Source organism: Phlebotomus papatasi, chromosome 3 (assembly GCF_024763615.1).
Source record: "Phlebotomus papatasi isolate M1 chromosome 3, Ppap_2.1, whole genome shotgun sequence".
NCBI classification, from domain to species: domain Eukaryota; kingdom Metazoa; phylum Arthropoda; class Insecta; order Diptera; family Psychodidae; genus Phlebotomus; species Phlebotomus papatasi.
In genome coordinates, this window is record NC_077224.1 from 1,010,877 (window position 1) to 1,027,676 (window position 16,800).

Here is a 16,800-nt window from a genome sequence, read left to right on the forward strand (position 1 = left end):
AATCGAAAAAAGGTTTTGATCCATTCTCACCAATCCCTGTTTTTCTCAACTTTTTCTTTTTAAATGCATCATATTCTGCTGCGTATAGGGGAAAGCGCGCTACCTTCGGACGATTTATGTTTCGAACAAATCATTTTTTTTTCAATGTGTTTTTTTTAGTGAATTTGCCCTCATTTTAATATTATATTTCAATAGTAAGTCCAATGCCTTATAGGGTAAGTGTGCCAAATTTCGGCATAGTTGCATGCAAGCGCCGAAGTTTCAAGTTTGAAATGTAATATTTTAAATACAAATTGTTTTTTTTTATTCTTTCTTTTGTAAGAGTGTTGCTTGGAACCTTGTAAAGAGTTTACCGTCTTTATTTACTCTAAAATCATTCTTAATACATCTTAAAATGAATACAAATGTAGACATAGCTTTGGTGCCCTATTTCGGCCACCTTCATTCTCATAGTTCCTTGCCCTTCGGGAATTCTTCACGTCATCTCGTTTGTCGAAGCTACATTTTTGTTATTCTTTTGCATTGTATAATCTCTAGAGTACGTAAAATCTAAAAGTTCATGGAAATTCGAGGAACAAAAAAGGTGGCCGAAATTGCAAGCTGGCCGGAATTTGGCACACTTACCCTATTTTGAGAAAAAAGCTATGAGTGAAATCCATAAGGAACATAGAGAAAAAAATTAATTCTCCAAAACTTGAGTCGTCCGAAGGTAGCGCGCTTTCCCCTAATTAAAATTGAAGCAATAAGTATCTCTCAGTGCATTTCACCACAATTTCCCCCTGAGAATTTCTGTAATCTTGGGGAGGTTCTACGATAAAGAAATCATTATAAATGTGCCATTGATTTGGTGTGAGGGTGGAATTTTCTTTAATGCCGAAGCCGGTGCCACTTGAATTTTGCCATTCCGTGTGCAATTTTCTCCGCAGTGGCGTTTTGACTTCCAACTTTCTGCCTCTTTAAAAAGCGTTCTTCGTCATAAATAAAAAACGCCACTAATTGCTGCATTGGGTGAAAGAAAGTCTTGGTTGTAAATTTTCACTGGTATGCCTCGTAGTTGACATTTTTTTCATAATTAATTACTATTTAAGCTTAAATGCAAATACATTAATCATGTTTTATTTTATACATTGCCCTTTTGGAGACGAGATGTACAGGCGGGAAGAAAAGGTTTATTGAAAAGGAATGCTAAAATGCATGAATATGTGTAGTGCTTTACAAGAAAAATTGTTTAATGAAAAAGAAAATAATAAAAATTTCCCTGTGTTTTCACGTGATTGTTAATGAAATTTTCTAATATATTAAACATTATTATGGGAGGATGCATTTTGAAATCCTCAGAAGTGGTTTTGTGTTTAAGAAGGAATTCTTCTTACAAAATGAAGAGCTTGATGGATGTAGTTAAACGCATAAGAGGAATGTTTAATTTTCTCTCTCTATAATTCATAAGGAAGTCACTCAAATTTTCAATTGGAACCACAATAGAAATGTGCTTGAAAACTTCTTTTACAAATACCCAAGTTTAGACATTTAAATTAAATTTATCCTCATCATACTTCAAAATACATATGCTCTTAATATATTAATGTACTTATGAAAGAAGTTTTCAGAGAGACACTTCTTAAGAGGTATTATCCTTTTCCATAGAGTTTTAAGATGGTGACAGTGTGAGAGTGTTACGAGAAAATAAGCTCTTCTTCATTAAGTTATCATAATCATTATGTTTGAATATATTATTAATTTATGTATTATCGTACTCTAACGACATCTTCACGAGTATTACATTCAAATTGTTTTCTTCATGTCTTTTTGGTCTATACATTTAATTTTAATATGAATGGGCTTTTGTTTTTTGTATGTTTTCCTTATTTTTCTTTTGTTATTCTTTTTTGTTTCACGAAAATCATCTATCCTTTTTGTGTCTCTGCGGATTTTGCTATTTTGGAGCAGAATTGTGAAGGAAATTTAAATTTTTTATCATCTATTTACTTATTTACAAATGGGTTTTCTTCTAAGGAGAATCTACATTTTTTTTTGCTTTATTCTCCAAAGACCATCCTCAGGAGATCAATTGAGAGAAAGAGGATTTGAGAAAATGGACTGTGCAATGCTTTTTGTCTTCTATTGATTGAAAATTTTCTCTTATAGTGATTTGTGGGAGATTCTTTTTACTCTGACTGCCTTCTTTACATACAAAAGTATATCAAAAATATGAGGATTTGCATAAATATCTGGAAATATCTACCACTAAAGATGAGAGATCGTCCATGACTACTGTAGAATGTTACACCCATATCTCGCATTTCGGAATCTGAAAGAAAAATTTGTATAATTTAAATTGAAGGATCATTACTCTTTGGTGTTAAGAAAGTTAAAAGGTAAGGTCAATATCTTCAGTGCCCCTTACGATTCATAGACCTTAAGGTCACCACCGCGGTATTCCTAATAAGCGAGGTGATTACTAAATCCGTGGCTAGACTAAATAAAAGCTCTACTTTGCATTTTTCATCTTTTATTACACAGATAAAGGGGCGACTGAGGCATTTAGCTCTAGTTCCATTTAAAAATAGAAAAAAACGCAATTTTAAAGCAGCCCAAATTCAATGCTTCCCCACTTCCCCTATGCCAAATTTTTGATATTTTTTTCTGTTTTCTAATTGAAAATTTACTAAATTTTATCTAATAACTCCCCTACTTTTTTTAAATTATTTTTGTAAACTTTTTCATAAAAAGAACAAATAACGATCTGTTATTCAGTTGTAGGGTAGATTGATCATTTAATGTTGTGCCTCTTTAATGCCATTATCTATAAATTTTATTTTTTTTTTACAAAAATTTAGCCAAATGTGAATTGCAAAATCAAAGTGTTTTATCAGTATTTCGAATTGCACATGAATTATGGTAACTATTTATGATAAACATCAATTTATTAGAGGTGGCATTAAATGAGGCATAATATTTAATGATTCTCTACTTTAGCTTTATACAGACAAAAAAGTTGAATATTTTACATTTCAAAACGTATGTAATACAGTGAACGAAATTCAAATAGGGACGGACCTATATGTGGGTGGTGTGGGTGGTCTGTAAGTCGGATCAACCTAATATTTTTTTTGTATAATATGGGCCTATCCAACAATACTTTTTATGTTAGTGACCCACGTGTACTTGCGTTCTTGAGTGCACGCCAGCCAAAATATGAAATTTTTAAGTGATTTAAAGCGAAATTCAAATTAGGGACGGTAATTATTTTATGTTGATGATGCTCGAGGTGGCACCCCTGAATAAGGAAATTTAGTAGTGAGTTTTGTGGCCTATGCTGGCAAAGTGTAATCATAGTAGTGAAGTTAAAAAAACAAAGGTCTTAGATATGGGAAGAGGCTGCAGACTCACGGAGAACGAAAAAGGCCAAATTAGGGCCTACAAAGATCTTGGGCAATCTTTTCCTGCAATTGGGAAGAAGTTGCGGTTCGAATTATGGCCATTCGAAAGGCAATACAAAACTCACAAGAAAAGACCATTCAAGAATGGTCAAGAATTTTGCGACGTCGTGTTGTAAGTAGAGAATAGTGAAGTGATATCTTTAAACACAGTGTCGACCTAAATTTCGTGTTTTTGTATATCATTCGATTGGCGATTTTTAAGAAGTTAGCATGTTTGCTCACATCTCTTTATTTATCTAAAATGTTTAATCGGTAATGCTTGTTAAGCAGAGCATACCATTTTCTTTGTAACTTCTACAGTTTCTTGATAAATCAACAATATTTTTGTTAACTATGCAGATTTCCAATGCAGAAATTCTGCCGAGAATCTGCAGATTTTCGGCAGAATTTCTGCCGAAAATCTACAGATTTCTAGACAGAAATTCTGCCGAAAATCTACAGAATTTCTCTAAATGTACTAGAATATGCCGTTACAATTCAAAAAACCTCCGAGTAAAATCGGCAGGTAGAACAATGATTTGACGGGAAGTAAGAAAGTCTCTTTTTTGGATCTTCAAATAGATTTTCGAATTTTTCAAGATCTACTTCTGTACGGAAAGATTGAGTGCCTCTATTTTAATTAATGCGTTTTAGAAATTTTAATGTAAGATATAGCAAGTGAGAAAAGTGCAAGGAAAAGTAAGACGATTTAAAATCACTTTTTTCAAAAATTATTTTTAGATGAACTCACATTTGTATTTGAGATAAATAAAATATATATTTTCTACGGTGATTATAAATATGTAGAAAACTGCCCTACCCTTTCTACTTATAAAAAACGAACAGTTTAGCTAAGACAATAAAATCGCTTATCGTTTATTACGATTCTCTTAGAATGCTTTTCTACTAAGCATACCAAGAATATTGCATGAAAATTTGCCTAAAAAGATTGCGATGAAAATGCATAATTTTTTTGTCATTTATCAATAATTTGGCGGTCAATATGATTGAGCCCTAATGGTACTGAAAGAGTTAAAACGATCTGGAATTACGTATTCTATAGCTGACAAATTAATTTGTTAAATTGACTACCAGGGGGTTACTGCTGTAAATTAAATAATTTCCCCTTCACTACATTTATTCAACAATTATTTAATTATAATGTAGCAGAATCAAGTGGAGTGGAATTAATTAAAAATGGGTGAGGAATTAATATAAATACAATTTTTCATTTATGCCCATAAATGTTTTACCATGTAATTTTCCACAATTCACACTAACGCAATTTTCACACAATAATAACTTTCTCTGCTGACCATTTTTATCCCCACTGGAGATTTATGATCATCCACTGGGACAGACAAAAATCATTCAACCCAAAAAAAAATTGTCCTCTCATTGACCACAGAAATGGGCAGTTGGATACCCCCAAAAAAAAGCACCCACAATGTGATTGAAATAAAAGTGGTGGATGAAGTGTGTTGTGTTGGATGGCAAAAAGTGAAGAATATATAGAGTAAACTGAAAAGGAAAAGCACTAAAAGTGAAAGATGTGTGATAATGTGTCAACTAACCTGAGAGGCCACGGTTGATAAGAGTCGCGATATCGGTATATTCATCTGTGAAAGAAGAAAAATGCAAGGGAAGGTGAGAACATAAAAATAAAGTGTGTTCGATGGAGAAAAGAAAGAAGCACATAAAACTCAAAGAAAGTTGGGGACAAGGAAAGTATGGGGATGATTTGTGTGAAAGTGTTTTAAGTAGAAAGTTCTTAGTTCAACATCAATTTCACATTGTCAAACGCTCACACTGCACACAACTTTAAATATTTAACACTCCGGGGCTCCGACACTTCAATTAGCCATCGCTACTGGATGGGGTTCAAGTTGGAGATTGTGGGGTATGGAAGGAACTTTAAAAAGCTTCTGCAATCGGAAGATGGTTGGGAGGATTTTGTGTCTGTCACGCGGCAGTAACTTTTACTCACCATTCATTGAAGTGCTGAACTCGAAACTCTCAGACAACTCACTCCAGCCATACCGATTCCTGTTCAGGAAGAAATAATTAAAAGTGACCAATAGCCTCACAAGGTAATATTTTTCACCAAGGTGTCAACAAGTTCAAAAAAGGCCAAGTTTAACTTGAGTTTGCACCGAGGATATAAAAAATAGAGTGATTTCACTTTAACTACTTTAACTTTAAAATCGTTATAAATTTTGTGGGAAAAAACTGTGTCATTCAGGATAAAGAAAACATTTTTATTTAAATAATATTTGGTCGCACTTCCTTGGCAAGTTTTGAGTGTTAAAATATTAAAAAACCCACCTAAAAAAATAAAATTTACCATTCGATCTCAAGTTTAGCCTAAAAGCTCCGCCTATGAAAAATTAGGCCACGCCCCCTATAAATATTTTAGTCAGAATAATTTATAAGAAATAGTGTTTTGGGTGGAAATAACACACAAGACAAACAGGCGTGGTTTACAAAAGGACAATGAATTATTAAATTTTTCTCTTTTTAGACTTTTCAAAGACTTTAATTGAAAAAATTCTCCACAATTCTGAGATAAACCTTTAAGTGCTTAATTTCAAACTGGCTTTTAAAGAATAACTTATATTCTCAAGAAAAAATTTAATTTAAAAGTGCCAAATTTCCTCTGAGGCTTTTAAGCTTAATGTAACGAACTTTACAAGAACGAAGCTGGGATGATAATAGTAAAGTACTTCATTTTTTTTTAAATTTTAAAGCTACTCGAGAGGAAAAGAACCTTTTAAAGCTTTTAAAATAAAATTTTATTTATTTTTCAAATTTATTTTTGGAGAAAAACAAAAAGTTTTAATAAAAAGAAAAGGATTTATATTATACATTTAAGAAAAGCTTATAGATTGGAATAAGTGGAACTTCAGTACACCTTAACGTAGAATTGGAAATTTTTAATGATTTTTACACTAAATATTTAATTTAAATCGTAAGACTTCAAGTAAGCCTTTCGTTAGGGGAGACTGGGGTAAAAAGTCACAAAACGGATATTTTATTTTTTTACAAGCTACCCTAGCGCTTTAAAAATTTCTAATTAGCGCAGTTTTATAGGAAATTTACCGCTCTACAACTTTGTGAAAGTAATTTTCCTCTATTGTGTAAGGAAATACATTTATCGAGCCGATTTCTAAAAGGTAATTTTGTGACCATTCTCAAAAATGCTGGGGCAAATAGTACCAGGTATGGGATATTATCATATTTTGATTTGCTTTATTACGGGCTTTCGTATATTAAAAAAAAAATAGCCAGGTGACGTATTTTTATAGAAAATTTATTCCTCTACACCTTTTTGAAACACAATTTTTTTCTAACTGAACGATAAAAGTGCTTTTCAAGCTATTTAAGAAAAAACACACAAGAGACTGCTATTCGTTTGACCAATGCAAACAAAATGCGGTGAGGCATGGAAATGACGTCTCTTCTCGCCGTGAGACATCAAAAATTGCTTCGGTCTTTGTTACTTTTTGCTTCATACCTTTTGTTACTTTTTACCCCAAGTGGTCATTTTTAATAAAAAGATTTCTGGAGAAAAGAATCTTTGTAAAATTCTAAAATAGATAGTGGTTTCGTATTCAAAGAGTCCAAATCATTTAGGAAATATTTACCAGTGCATCAATTTTGGAAAATAAGTAGGTCAAAATTGATATCTGCTGTAGGGAAAACATTTTAAAAATAGGGCTAAAAATTTCAATAATTTTTTATTTTCTGAAATCCTTGTTCGAATTCTAAGAAACTTACGACTTTGAAGAAGGTCTATGGAGGCCATCTATAGAAAAAATTTTAAGCCGTTATCTCTTTTTATCTTGGAATATATTGAATTTTCAAATTTTCAATTTGTGACTTTTTGCCCCAGTCTCCCCAATTTAATAATTGGAAAAAACAATATTTTGCAAAATACTTGTTCTACGCAAAACATATTTATAAAATGTTATGTAAATTTAGGAATCCTAAAAGGAATTTATGAATAGCTTATGAGTCTTTTGACACACAAACAAGTTAGTTAATTTTATTACTTTTTTTAATTATTGTTCGCAAAATAATCACTTAACGAATTTTTCGTTATTGTTAAAATATATCTTCATAAATATTCTTACACAAATTGTACAATTTTGTGTAATATTTTGTCATTTGTTTGTACATTTTCTTTGATTGTGACAAAATGTTACAAACAATTAATTGTAAAAGAACAAAAAATGTTCGTTCAAAATCATTTTATGAACTTGTTGGTAGATTAACCGATTATTTATTATTTTGTAAATAATATTTTTTGGAATTCATAAACATTTTCAAATATTTCACAAAATGTGAAAAAAATATTTCTTTATTGAAGATAATTTTATAAATTAAGTATTTTTAAAAGTAAAGAAAAACTGAAATAAATTTTGTAAATAATTTAAAAAAAATATATATAAATAAATGTAATTCTGTGTAGATTAATTTTGCTTAGAGATTCCTGATAAATTTTTAGGTGTGTAGCTATTTTTTTTAATGGAGGAGCTTTTAGGTACAAACTTCTGATTAGAATAACGCTAAAAGTTTTACAATTTTAAAGTTTGTTGCATAAGAATTTTTAGAATGAGTAATTTTATTTTTTGGTTTAAGCTTTTTCAACACAATTTACAGAAAATCAATTGAGTTTTAAAAAAGGAAAAAATATATTTTTTTATTAATTTTTTACAATGTTTCCATACTTTCGTCTTGAGCATCAGTAGAGAAAAAATAATAGTAAAACATTGATCAATATCCTTCAGAAGAAATATTACACAGAGATTTTTTAAATTTGCTTTCTGACTTTTATGAGCAAACAAATTTTCATCCTCAATCCTTACAAAATAAAAAAAAAGTTCCCACTGAAAAATCTTATAAAATATTCCAGCACAGCTTTTGAATTAAAACTTCCGCAATTCTACGGATGGAAAAAGCCCTTGTATTTCCCACAAACTTCCTCTGTCACCGCGATTAGAATTTTATATAGTAAATAAGAAAGGCATATTGCTGAAACGGAAATTGTCACATACCTGGCCTGCACTTTAGCCTCGTACTGTTGGTTGGGATCGAGATTTCGGATCATGTAGCTCTTGCCTTGGGTAAAGTGGTGAGATAACGGAATGGCAGGTAAGACAACATCCCGCCATTCTGAACGTGGAGGTAGCCAGTGGTGTCCAGTACTATATCCTCTCTGACTGTAGATGACACCCTGATGCTGGAGCGGCTGTGACTGCTCTATGCTGTTGTCAATCTCATGCCCCTGGGGCACTCGCCGGAAAAACAATTTGAATTCCTCGACGGGAGAATGTGAGTCGACAGTCCATGAAATATTGTACCTGTTCCGGGTGAGAAAGACATGGTACACGCTGTGTCATTAAACAGAGCACAACCTGTTCCAACCACTGTTCCAGGAAACTTCAATTGGATCCAGCGGTTGTGCTTTTGTGTCACACACTTCGCCCAGGGGGTCCCTCAATTCAATACCTTTGCATTTCATCCCTTGTTGGTCAAATTTTTTTTGCATATCTCTTCAGCTGTTGATTTAACATCCATTGAACATGTCACTTTTGATTTCTTTCCAAAGACTTCATGAATTCTTCAGGATTTTATTATATTTTACGAAATTCAATTTATTAATTGGAAAAGTTCGTTCAATTTTAATTAAATGTTCTTTCATACTCATCTGGGAGGATTGAGAGCGTGAGTGTCCCAAATTTCTGCAGAAGGACTAATCTGCAACCAAACGATGTACAGGACACTCAGATTTTACTTAAAAATTCATAAGAATATTTTTCTGTTTATGTTTTGGATATGTTTTAGAAATTACCCAGGTGGACATTTCGTCCTTAAACGAACATACCATTGAATCATTCTTAATAACGGTTTTCAAGGTCGAATGTTTAAAAAGCTCTAGTTAGGGCATTTCTCAACCGAATGGAATGAATTTGGGCTCGTTGGAAAGGTCTTGAAATTCCTGGCAAACCTGAGTTCCTGACAAACCTGACTGTCGGTTATGAACCGGTTCTTAACCGATAACTATTTTTTAACCGAAATGCAAGACCGTTTTCTTTCAAATCATCTCAAAGGCCCAGGTTTAACTTTAAGTTTGGAATTCAAACTTTAGTAATGAAGACAAAACAATTTAATTTTTTTAGTATTTTAGTCTATTTGTTATAAATATAAAAATCCAGTGGTTGAAATATAGTTTGTATAGTCTTATTACGTGGCGTCATGTACTTCTTGAGATTATATCAAAAGCTCGTCACACCAAAATATTTGAGCTCATTAATTTAACGATGTTCCTCTGGTATTTCCTATTTTAGAAACTTAAATGAAATTATTTCATGTAATTATTGAAAAACTGGGGCAGTAGTAAAATGAGGGAGCAGTATAACTCCGCTATAAGTACGGCTATTGTTATGTAAGGTTCCCGTCTTTGTTATTAATTGTTTTCCTCAGTATTTGTCAGATAGGGGGAGGTGGGGCTACTCTGAGCTGTGGGGCTAGTTTGTTATACGACTTTTTCGCCTATTTCCTAATGAAGCTGGTTCTTACAATTATTTTTTTTAGATCCACAATTATTTTGTCTATCTAAATTACATCATGTTAAAACCCAGTTTCCATTAGAAATATGCGAAAAAATCAAATAACAATGTAGCCCCACTTCCCCCTAGTAATTTTATAGATTGATGAATTTGGAATGTATTTCTATGTATGTTTTAGTTTTTTAATGGATTTTCAACATAGGATACTGGTCAAAAATGGCCTAAGATCTTGGTAAGGGGGGGGGGTAGGTAAGGGGGAAACAAAAAAAATCTCTCTGATATTTTAAAAATTAAATTTTACACTTCAGAGGACAATACCTATACGAATTTATAGATATTAAAGGGATCGATTTTCACTAAAAAAGTTGCTAACATGTTTACTACTGCCCCGGTGTCTCCTATTTGTCATATTTTATCCAAATACTAAGGGAAAGTGCCCATACTTTGCACGGTCCCAAGCTTCATAATGACTAAATTTTTCCAATGTTTTTCAATAAATGTGATTCATCGCACCCACAATTTAAAAGCTGAAAGTATTTTATTTCTAAAATATATTGCGGAGTCACACCCAATAGGCAAAATAGCTGTCTTATAGAACCAAGTGTTAGACAAGTCTTTTAGTGCACTTTTAAATTACTTAAAGTCAGAATTTTCTGTTGCAATTCCTATAGAAGCTCTTAAGATCCTTAAGAGTGTGCCATTTTACTTATAGTAAGGCCATGTAACTCCGACGATTGCAAAACTCGGATGCCGCGACCGATTTAACTCGGATACATCCACTTAAAATATAATTTATATTTTTATTTCTGTAATTAATTACTGAAGTATCATATTATAACTATTCTACTTTAAGAAAAACCAAAAATTATATTTTTATCGGTTTAATAAGTGGGTAAAAGAAATATTTTTTAAGCTCGGGTCAGCTGGGTTGTGTACTAAAAATTTAATTTCTGAGAAAATTTTGCTGTTGACAGCTCGTCGCTGGAAAAAGTTTAGTGTTTTTTCTATATAATAAAACATTATTTGCAATCAAAATTATTAATAAAAGTTAGTGTAGTTATTGATCTACAAGGTGAGTAAGAGTTTATTGATAATATATTAATAATTCATACAGAAATAAGTGATTTTTGTGAATGTTTACATTTCGATGCATGTCGGATGCGGTGAAAGTCAATGTTTTGGTTCAGAATTTGCATTGTTCAGGACTCTTTTTCTGTTTCAGATGCCAAAGGGAACAAAAGAAAAGACCTATAAGGACAAGCCCGACTCTAAGGAAGGTATTAGGAATGCCTTGCAGTGTGTACGAGATGGTTCTACCATAGCATATGCATCCAAAACATTCAATGTCCCAAGAACAACACTGCACAACAAATTGTCTGGCAGATACCCGGAAGAGTGCCCCAATGGCAGGCCAACAATTCTTTCAAAAGAACAGGAAAAAGAACTTGTCAAATGGATCCTGGGATGTGCGGATGGCTGGCATCCCATCGGGAAGGAACAAGTTCTGGACAGCGTTAAACTCATCTGTGAGGTCTACAAAATTCCAAACCATTTTACAGCTGGAAGACCCGGAGACGTTTAGTTCAGGAATTTTCTTAAGCGTCATCCAGAGCTCAGCATGCGCAAGCCAAAATCCTTCTCATTGGAAAGAGCTACTGTTACTGCTGAAGACCTCACGGAATGGTTTCAGAATTGTCTTAAATATTTCACAGAACACAACCTTCTGAGCATTTCACCAGACCGTGTTTTTAATTGCGACGAAAGTGCCTTCTTTTTGACACCGGAAGATGGAAATGTCCTGTCCAGGAGAGGTTCACGTGTAGTTCCATCTCTTAAAAATTCAGGACCGAAGCAATGTATCACAGTACTCCTCAGGGTGTCAGCTACTGGCGAACTTGCTCCTCCAATGGCTGTTCATAAAACTGACATTACTCCAAAAATTGCCATTCACAACGCAGAAGGATGGAAAATGGGAACGTCAGCACAGAGTGGCTGGATGGATGGGCCACTTTTCTATGCTGGTCTTTATTTCCCGAAAATTGTTTTCCAACATTCAGAGGAGTCCATTATCAATAACCAGCACGATCAGGCCACCGACAATAATCCTTCAAATGATCCAGTCATCCCTGGAAACCAACTCTCTGCAACTTCTGAGACTCAACCGATCTTCGACACACTAAAACAATGCTATTTCTGGCCAGGAGAAATTCCAAAACGTCGTCAGAAGAAGAGGGTCAAAGCCAGCAATGTCAAACACCAGTATATTGTATCTTCCGAGGAAATTATCGCGGAACAGGAGGAAAAATTGAGGCAGGATTTACAAAAAAAGAAAGAAATTGCTGAACGGAAGTTGACCAGAGAGAGGAACAAAAAAATAAGGGCAGAAGAAAAGGAGATAAAACTAAAGGAGAAACACATGGTAAAGGAAAAGGCTCAAATGCCAATTGAAGCTGAAAAGAAAAAACGTGGAAGGAAGTCAGCCAAGAAAACCGAGGAAAAATCAAAGAATTGAGTGCAATCTTAAAATAAATAAAAATATATATAATTAAATAATAAATTAATGAAATGAATTGATGGAATAAAACTCTAAAAAAATGTTTTTGAAATAATATCTTCTCATTTTTATGCATTAAACTTTTCCTTAAAATGAGCATCCGAGTTTGATCGAATTCAACGGAGTTACATAAAAGCGTCGCAGTAACATTCTTGCGCATATATTAATATTATCGTAATTTTATTAATTTTCATCAATATTATTGCTAAAATTCTATTTCTATTATGATTCTAAATTAAACAAAGAATAATTCTATTGATTTGGAATGGCGAAAAAAATATTTCATCAGTCCAAAAACAAGCATTAAAGTCGCACTCAATGAAAAGTATCCGGATTACCTCTCTTTACTATATATCGTTCGGGTTTACCACAATCTAAATTTGCAATGGAGGAATCGCACCTCTATAAGCTGATCTAGGCTTATCACTGGCTTTGTAACGGTATTAATATTTATCAATAGTCACATTATTTTAAGAAATTATTTTAAGTAAAATGTTCCTATAATGTTTAAATATCCGTCATTCACTAAATGTAGTAGATACAGATTTGGGAGTTAATCATTCTACTCCTGAAGTTTCGATTTTTTTTCTGAGTCCATACTGTTTGTCTGCCTCTCCGTCTGGCCGTTACAACGCATAGAGACCAAACGGTTAGAGATAGAGATTAAGAATCCTTGGGGGACCCCCTCCGAATAAGTCGACCCAAGGGTTATTCACATGCCTCTCATTTTTCCATGTTTTTTTTACGATTCCTTAAAAATGTGTCGTGTATTTTTTTAGTTTTGGATATTTTAGAGGTTACCTATTATAGTAAGGTGGGGTAACTGGATCGTTTTCCGAAGACTGCTGAATAAACGCTTGTTTTTGACTGATGAAATTCTTTTTTACTTCTTCTAAATCCATAGAATTATTCACTGTTTCATTCAGAAATATAATATAAAAAAATTATCAAAAATATTAAAGAAAATTTATAAAATAATGATAATACTGAAATAAGTCAGCATGCACTAACTGCGTCGCCTTTTCACTAACTCACTTTTAATTAAACCTTTGGATTTAAAATACTTTTTCACAAGGAAAAAACAATAAATGTTTTCAATTAACCAGCTGCCAATTAGCGAAAATATCACTGCTAGAAAATTTTTAGTGAAGAACCCAGATGACACAAGATTGAAATGAGTCGATTTTTTATATACTCACTTACTTAATGGATAAAAATATTATTTTGGCTTTTTCTCAAACTTGAATAATTTTATTATGTTACTGTAGTAGTGACTTATATTACGGAAATAAAAATAAAAATATTATTTTAAGTGGATTAGTCATAAACGATCCAGTTAGCGAAGCGCTCGGATTAGCACACTTGACGTTGACTATATATTTCATCCATATACGAAAATATCGTTGAATCATTATTAATAACGTTTCTCAAGGTCAAAGTTTAAAAAGGCTCTAGAAAGCGTACTTCCCATTCGAATGAGTTATGTTTGTTCTCATTGGAATGGTCTTGGAATTTCTGACACGTCTGAATCGATTCCAAAGTAATCTGATATCATTATTTTCTTCTTATTGAAAGGTATTTCAATATAGACTAAAGTAACGTAATTCAGAATTTGATGCAAATGGGAATTCTTCACAACTTCATATGGGAACACAGATTTTTCTTTCATAAACCCAGTTACTCAATTTATATTTAATGTAGGACTGCATGAGGGAGCCACTGTTGATACAAAAGCCTTGCCATCTTGTATTCGGCGGCGGCCAAAATCCTGAAGGGACGAAATTATTCGGAAGATAACACAGAAAATTCTCTTTTGCATTCAATAAGCGAAGGTGCAATTGTGGGAGTAGATATGACATTTTTAAGAATTCGGGATTTTGACTTTTCGGGATTTTGGCTGTTCGGCATTTTGGACTACGAGATTTGAAGTTCAGGATTTTGGATTTTTCGGGATTTTGTCTCTTCGGGATTTGGCTTTTCGAAATTTTAGCTTTTTTGGATTTTGGAATTCGGGAATTTGGTGCTCAGGATTTTCGTTTTTCAGAATTTAGACTTTCGGAATTTTGACTTTTCTCGATTTTGTCTTTTCAGCATTTTGGATTACGGGATTTGGAGTTTGGAATTTTAGTTTTTTAGAAATTTTGTCTTTTTCGGATTTTGGTTTATGGGATTTTGGCTTTTCGGGATTTTAACTTTCGGAATTTTGAATTTACGAGATTTTGAGTTCAGGATTTTGGTTTTTTCGGGATTTTGTCTTTTCAGAATTTTGTTTTTTCGTGATTTTAGTTTTTCGGGATTCTGGCTCTTAGAATTTTGGCTTTTTCGGATTTTTGCTAATGGGATTTTGGAATTCGGGAATTTGGTGCTCAGGATTTTCGTTTTATCGGTATTTAGACTTTCGGAATTTTGACTTTTCGGCATTTTGGTGTTCAGGATTTTAGCTTGCGGGAATTTGAAGTCGGGATTCCAGCTTTTTCGAGATTCTGACTTTTCGGAATTTTGACTTTTTCAGATTTTGGCTTATGCCTTATGGGCTTTTGGAGAATTTAGTGTTCGGGATTTTGGCTTGCGGGACTTTGTTTTTTTTCGAGATTTTGTTTTTTTTCATTATGCATCTCTTTCGATAATTTTACGAAGTTTGGATATTTAAAGAATACATAAATAATTTTCCCAGCTTTTTTAATATTTATTTATTTTTTTTTTTAAAAAGATAATTAGTTCATTCGTAATTTCTAGTTTAGATTTAGATTTTAAATCGAATAAACGTCAAAATAAATTTGTCCAGGTAGCGTTTTGACTATTGACGTACAATATTCATTTGACGTTTGTTCGGTTTCAAACGGTTCTTGCTCACCTATGAACTATGGGAAGTTTCCAGGCTTTGCATATATTCTGGCTTCGAACACTTTATATTTTTCCCATATTCCTTTAATGAATCTGAATGATTATAAGAAAAATACGAAGTGTTCGAAGTCAGACTGTGTGCGAAGCCTAAGAGGCGTCCCTTACACTCAGCAATTTTTTAATTGTCCAAACTGGGCCATTTTTAATTTTCGCACAATAAATTTATTAAATTTTGCCAATTTGTTTACTTACATTAAATAGATTTTTCTATGACTAGTGCTCCCTTCACAAAACGATTTAATACACTGAGAAAAAAAATCTCTAAGATTGGTGTCAGTGAAATAAATTCTTATATCGTTCTTTATCTGCATCATCCTTGGACTTTTGAAGTTCATCAATGTGCTTTAGTTCTTTGGTGACTGCTGCTTTGAGACTTGGATCCAGTTCAGCGGCTCTCTTGAAATCCTCTTTAGCCTTGTCCAAATTCCACGCTCCCAGATGACCCTTGGCTCTCCTGTAGAGTGCCTTGACATTGTCCGGATCGTATTTTAGCACTTCTGTGCAGTGTTCAATTGCCGAATAGAAATCCTTAGCAGTCAGTTTGCACTGAGAATAATTTAGAAGTAGAGGCTTTTTCATGCCAAATAGCTCCATCCATTCCTCATCTTCAGGCTTCTCACGGAGCATCAGCTGCTCAAGCATTCCCAGAGCTTGAGTATATGAGCTCATAGCCTGATCCAGATTGCCATCCTTGAAATGTTGATTGCCTTTTTCTCTTAACACTGCAACACTCTTCACCTTTTCATCTTCACTGAGTTGCCAGGATTCCTTTTCATAGTTTTCCGGAAGCTCAACAGAGAGCAACTCAAAAGTAAATTCCAAATCACAGGGATTCTTGAACAATTCATCGAGATCCTCATAGCCAAGGCCTTCATTTTGCAATGTCATTCCGCAGCAATGCTTCCTTTTCTCAGCCGGTTGCCTGGCATCCCGGATTGTCTTGGCAATAAAGGGATACTGAGGCACCAGGCTCTTGTCAACTGTGAACTTGGCCACTTCATTGACAGCCATCTTCTGGACAATCACTTCCCATACTTCCAATTTAAATTGCTTCCCAAGTACCAATTCCATAGGTTTCTTGTCCTTTCGACTGTCGTCCAGGACTTTTCCATCTGAACATCTCTTCGTCTGATAGTGGAAGTTCACCTAAAACGCCCAAGGAGTTATCCAGGAGCTTTGAGAACTTATTCATTAACACTCACCCTGGTTCCTGGTGTCATCTGGACAAAGGCATTCCCCGGATGGAGGCACTCCTTTTTGATAAGTGCCTCATCCATAACTTAAGAAGCACCACAAAACAACCAGAAAACCAAAATACTTCCCAAACAAGAACCTGTCAACAGGTACACTG

The 16,800-nt window shown here is 33.5% G+C and overlaps 3 protein-coding genes across 3 annotated transcripts; 1 reads left to right on the forward strand and 2 right to left on the reverse strand.

The window, feature by feature from the left end:
* Window positions 1-708: 708 nt before the first annotated feature.
* LOC129805166 (uncharacterized) lies at window positions 709-8,943 on the reverse strand. Its single transcript, XM_055852921.1, has 5 exons — window positions 8,837-8,943; window positions 8,477-8,782; window positions 5,407-5,465; window positions 4,994-5,038; window positions 709-2,308 (listed from the first exon to the last, which is right to left on the reverse strand). The coding sequence occupies exons 1-5, from the start codon at window positions 8,941-8,943 to the stop codon at window positions 2,184-2,186; spliced, it is 642 nt and encodes a 213-aa protein (XP_055708896.1). The 3' UTR covers window positions 709-2,183.
* Window positions 8,944-10,819: 1,876 nt separating this feature from the next.
* LOC129806394 (uncharacterized) lies at window positions 10,820-12,770 on the forward strand. The gene is made up of 2 exons (XM_055854949.1): window positions 10,820-11,063; window positions 11,214-12,770. The coding sequence occupies exon 2, from the start codon at window positions 11,610-11,612 to the stop codon at window positions 12,501-12,503; it is 894 nt and encodes a 297-aa protein (XP_055710924.1). The 5' UTR covers window positions 10,820-11,063; window positions 11,214-11,609; the 3' UTR covers window positions 12,504-12,770.
* A 2,818-nt stretch (window positions 12,771-15,588) lies between these two features.
* LOC129806396 (AH receptor-interacting protein) lies at window positions 15,589-16,766 on the reverse strand. The gene is made up of 2 exons (XM_055854952.1): window positions 16,652-16,766; window positions 15,589-16,595 (listed from the first exon to the last, which is right to left on the reverse strand). Exons 1-2 carry the CDS (start codon window positions 16,724-16,726, stop codon window positions 15,723-15,725), a joined length of 948 nt encoding a protein of 315 aa, XP_055710927.1. The 5' UTR covers window positions 16,727-16,766; the 3' UTR covers window positions 15,589-15,722.
* Between the last annotated feature and the right edge of the window lie 34 nt (window positions 16,767-16,800).

Coding starts and splice junctions, on each gene's coding strand:
- LOC129805166 (XM_055852921.1), bottom strand. CDS start 8,943: ATGAAATGCAAAGGTATTGAATTGAGGGACCCCCTGGGCGAAGTGTGT. Junction 5,466..8,476: donor GAGGCTAAAGTGCAGGCCAG/GTATGTGACAAT, acceptor CTTCCTGAACAG/GAATCGGTATGGCTGGAGTG. Junction 5,039..5,406: donor GTTCAGCACTTCAATGAATG/GTGAGTAAAAGT, acceptor CTTCTTTCACAG/ATGAATATACCGATATCGCG.
- LOC129806394 (XM_055854949.1), top strand. CDS start 11,610: ATGCGCAAGCCAAAATCCTTCTCATTGGAAAGAGCTACTGTTACTGCT.
- LOC129806396 (XM_055854952.1), bottom strand. CDS start 16,726: ATGGATGAGGCACTTATCAAAAAGGAGTGCCTCCATCCGGGGAATGCC. Junction 16,596..16,651: donor AGATGACACCAGGAACCAGG/GTGAGTGTTAAT, acceptor TGGGCGTTTTAG/GTGAACTTCCACTATCAGAC.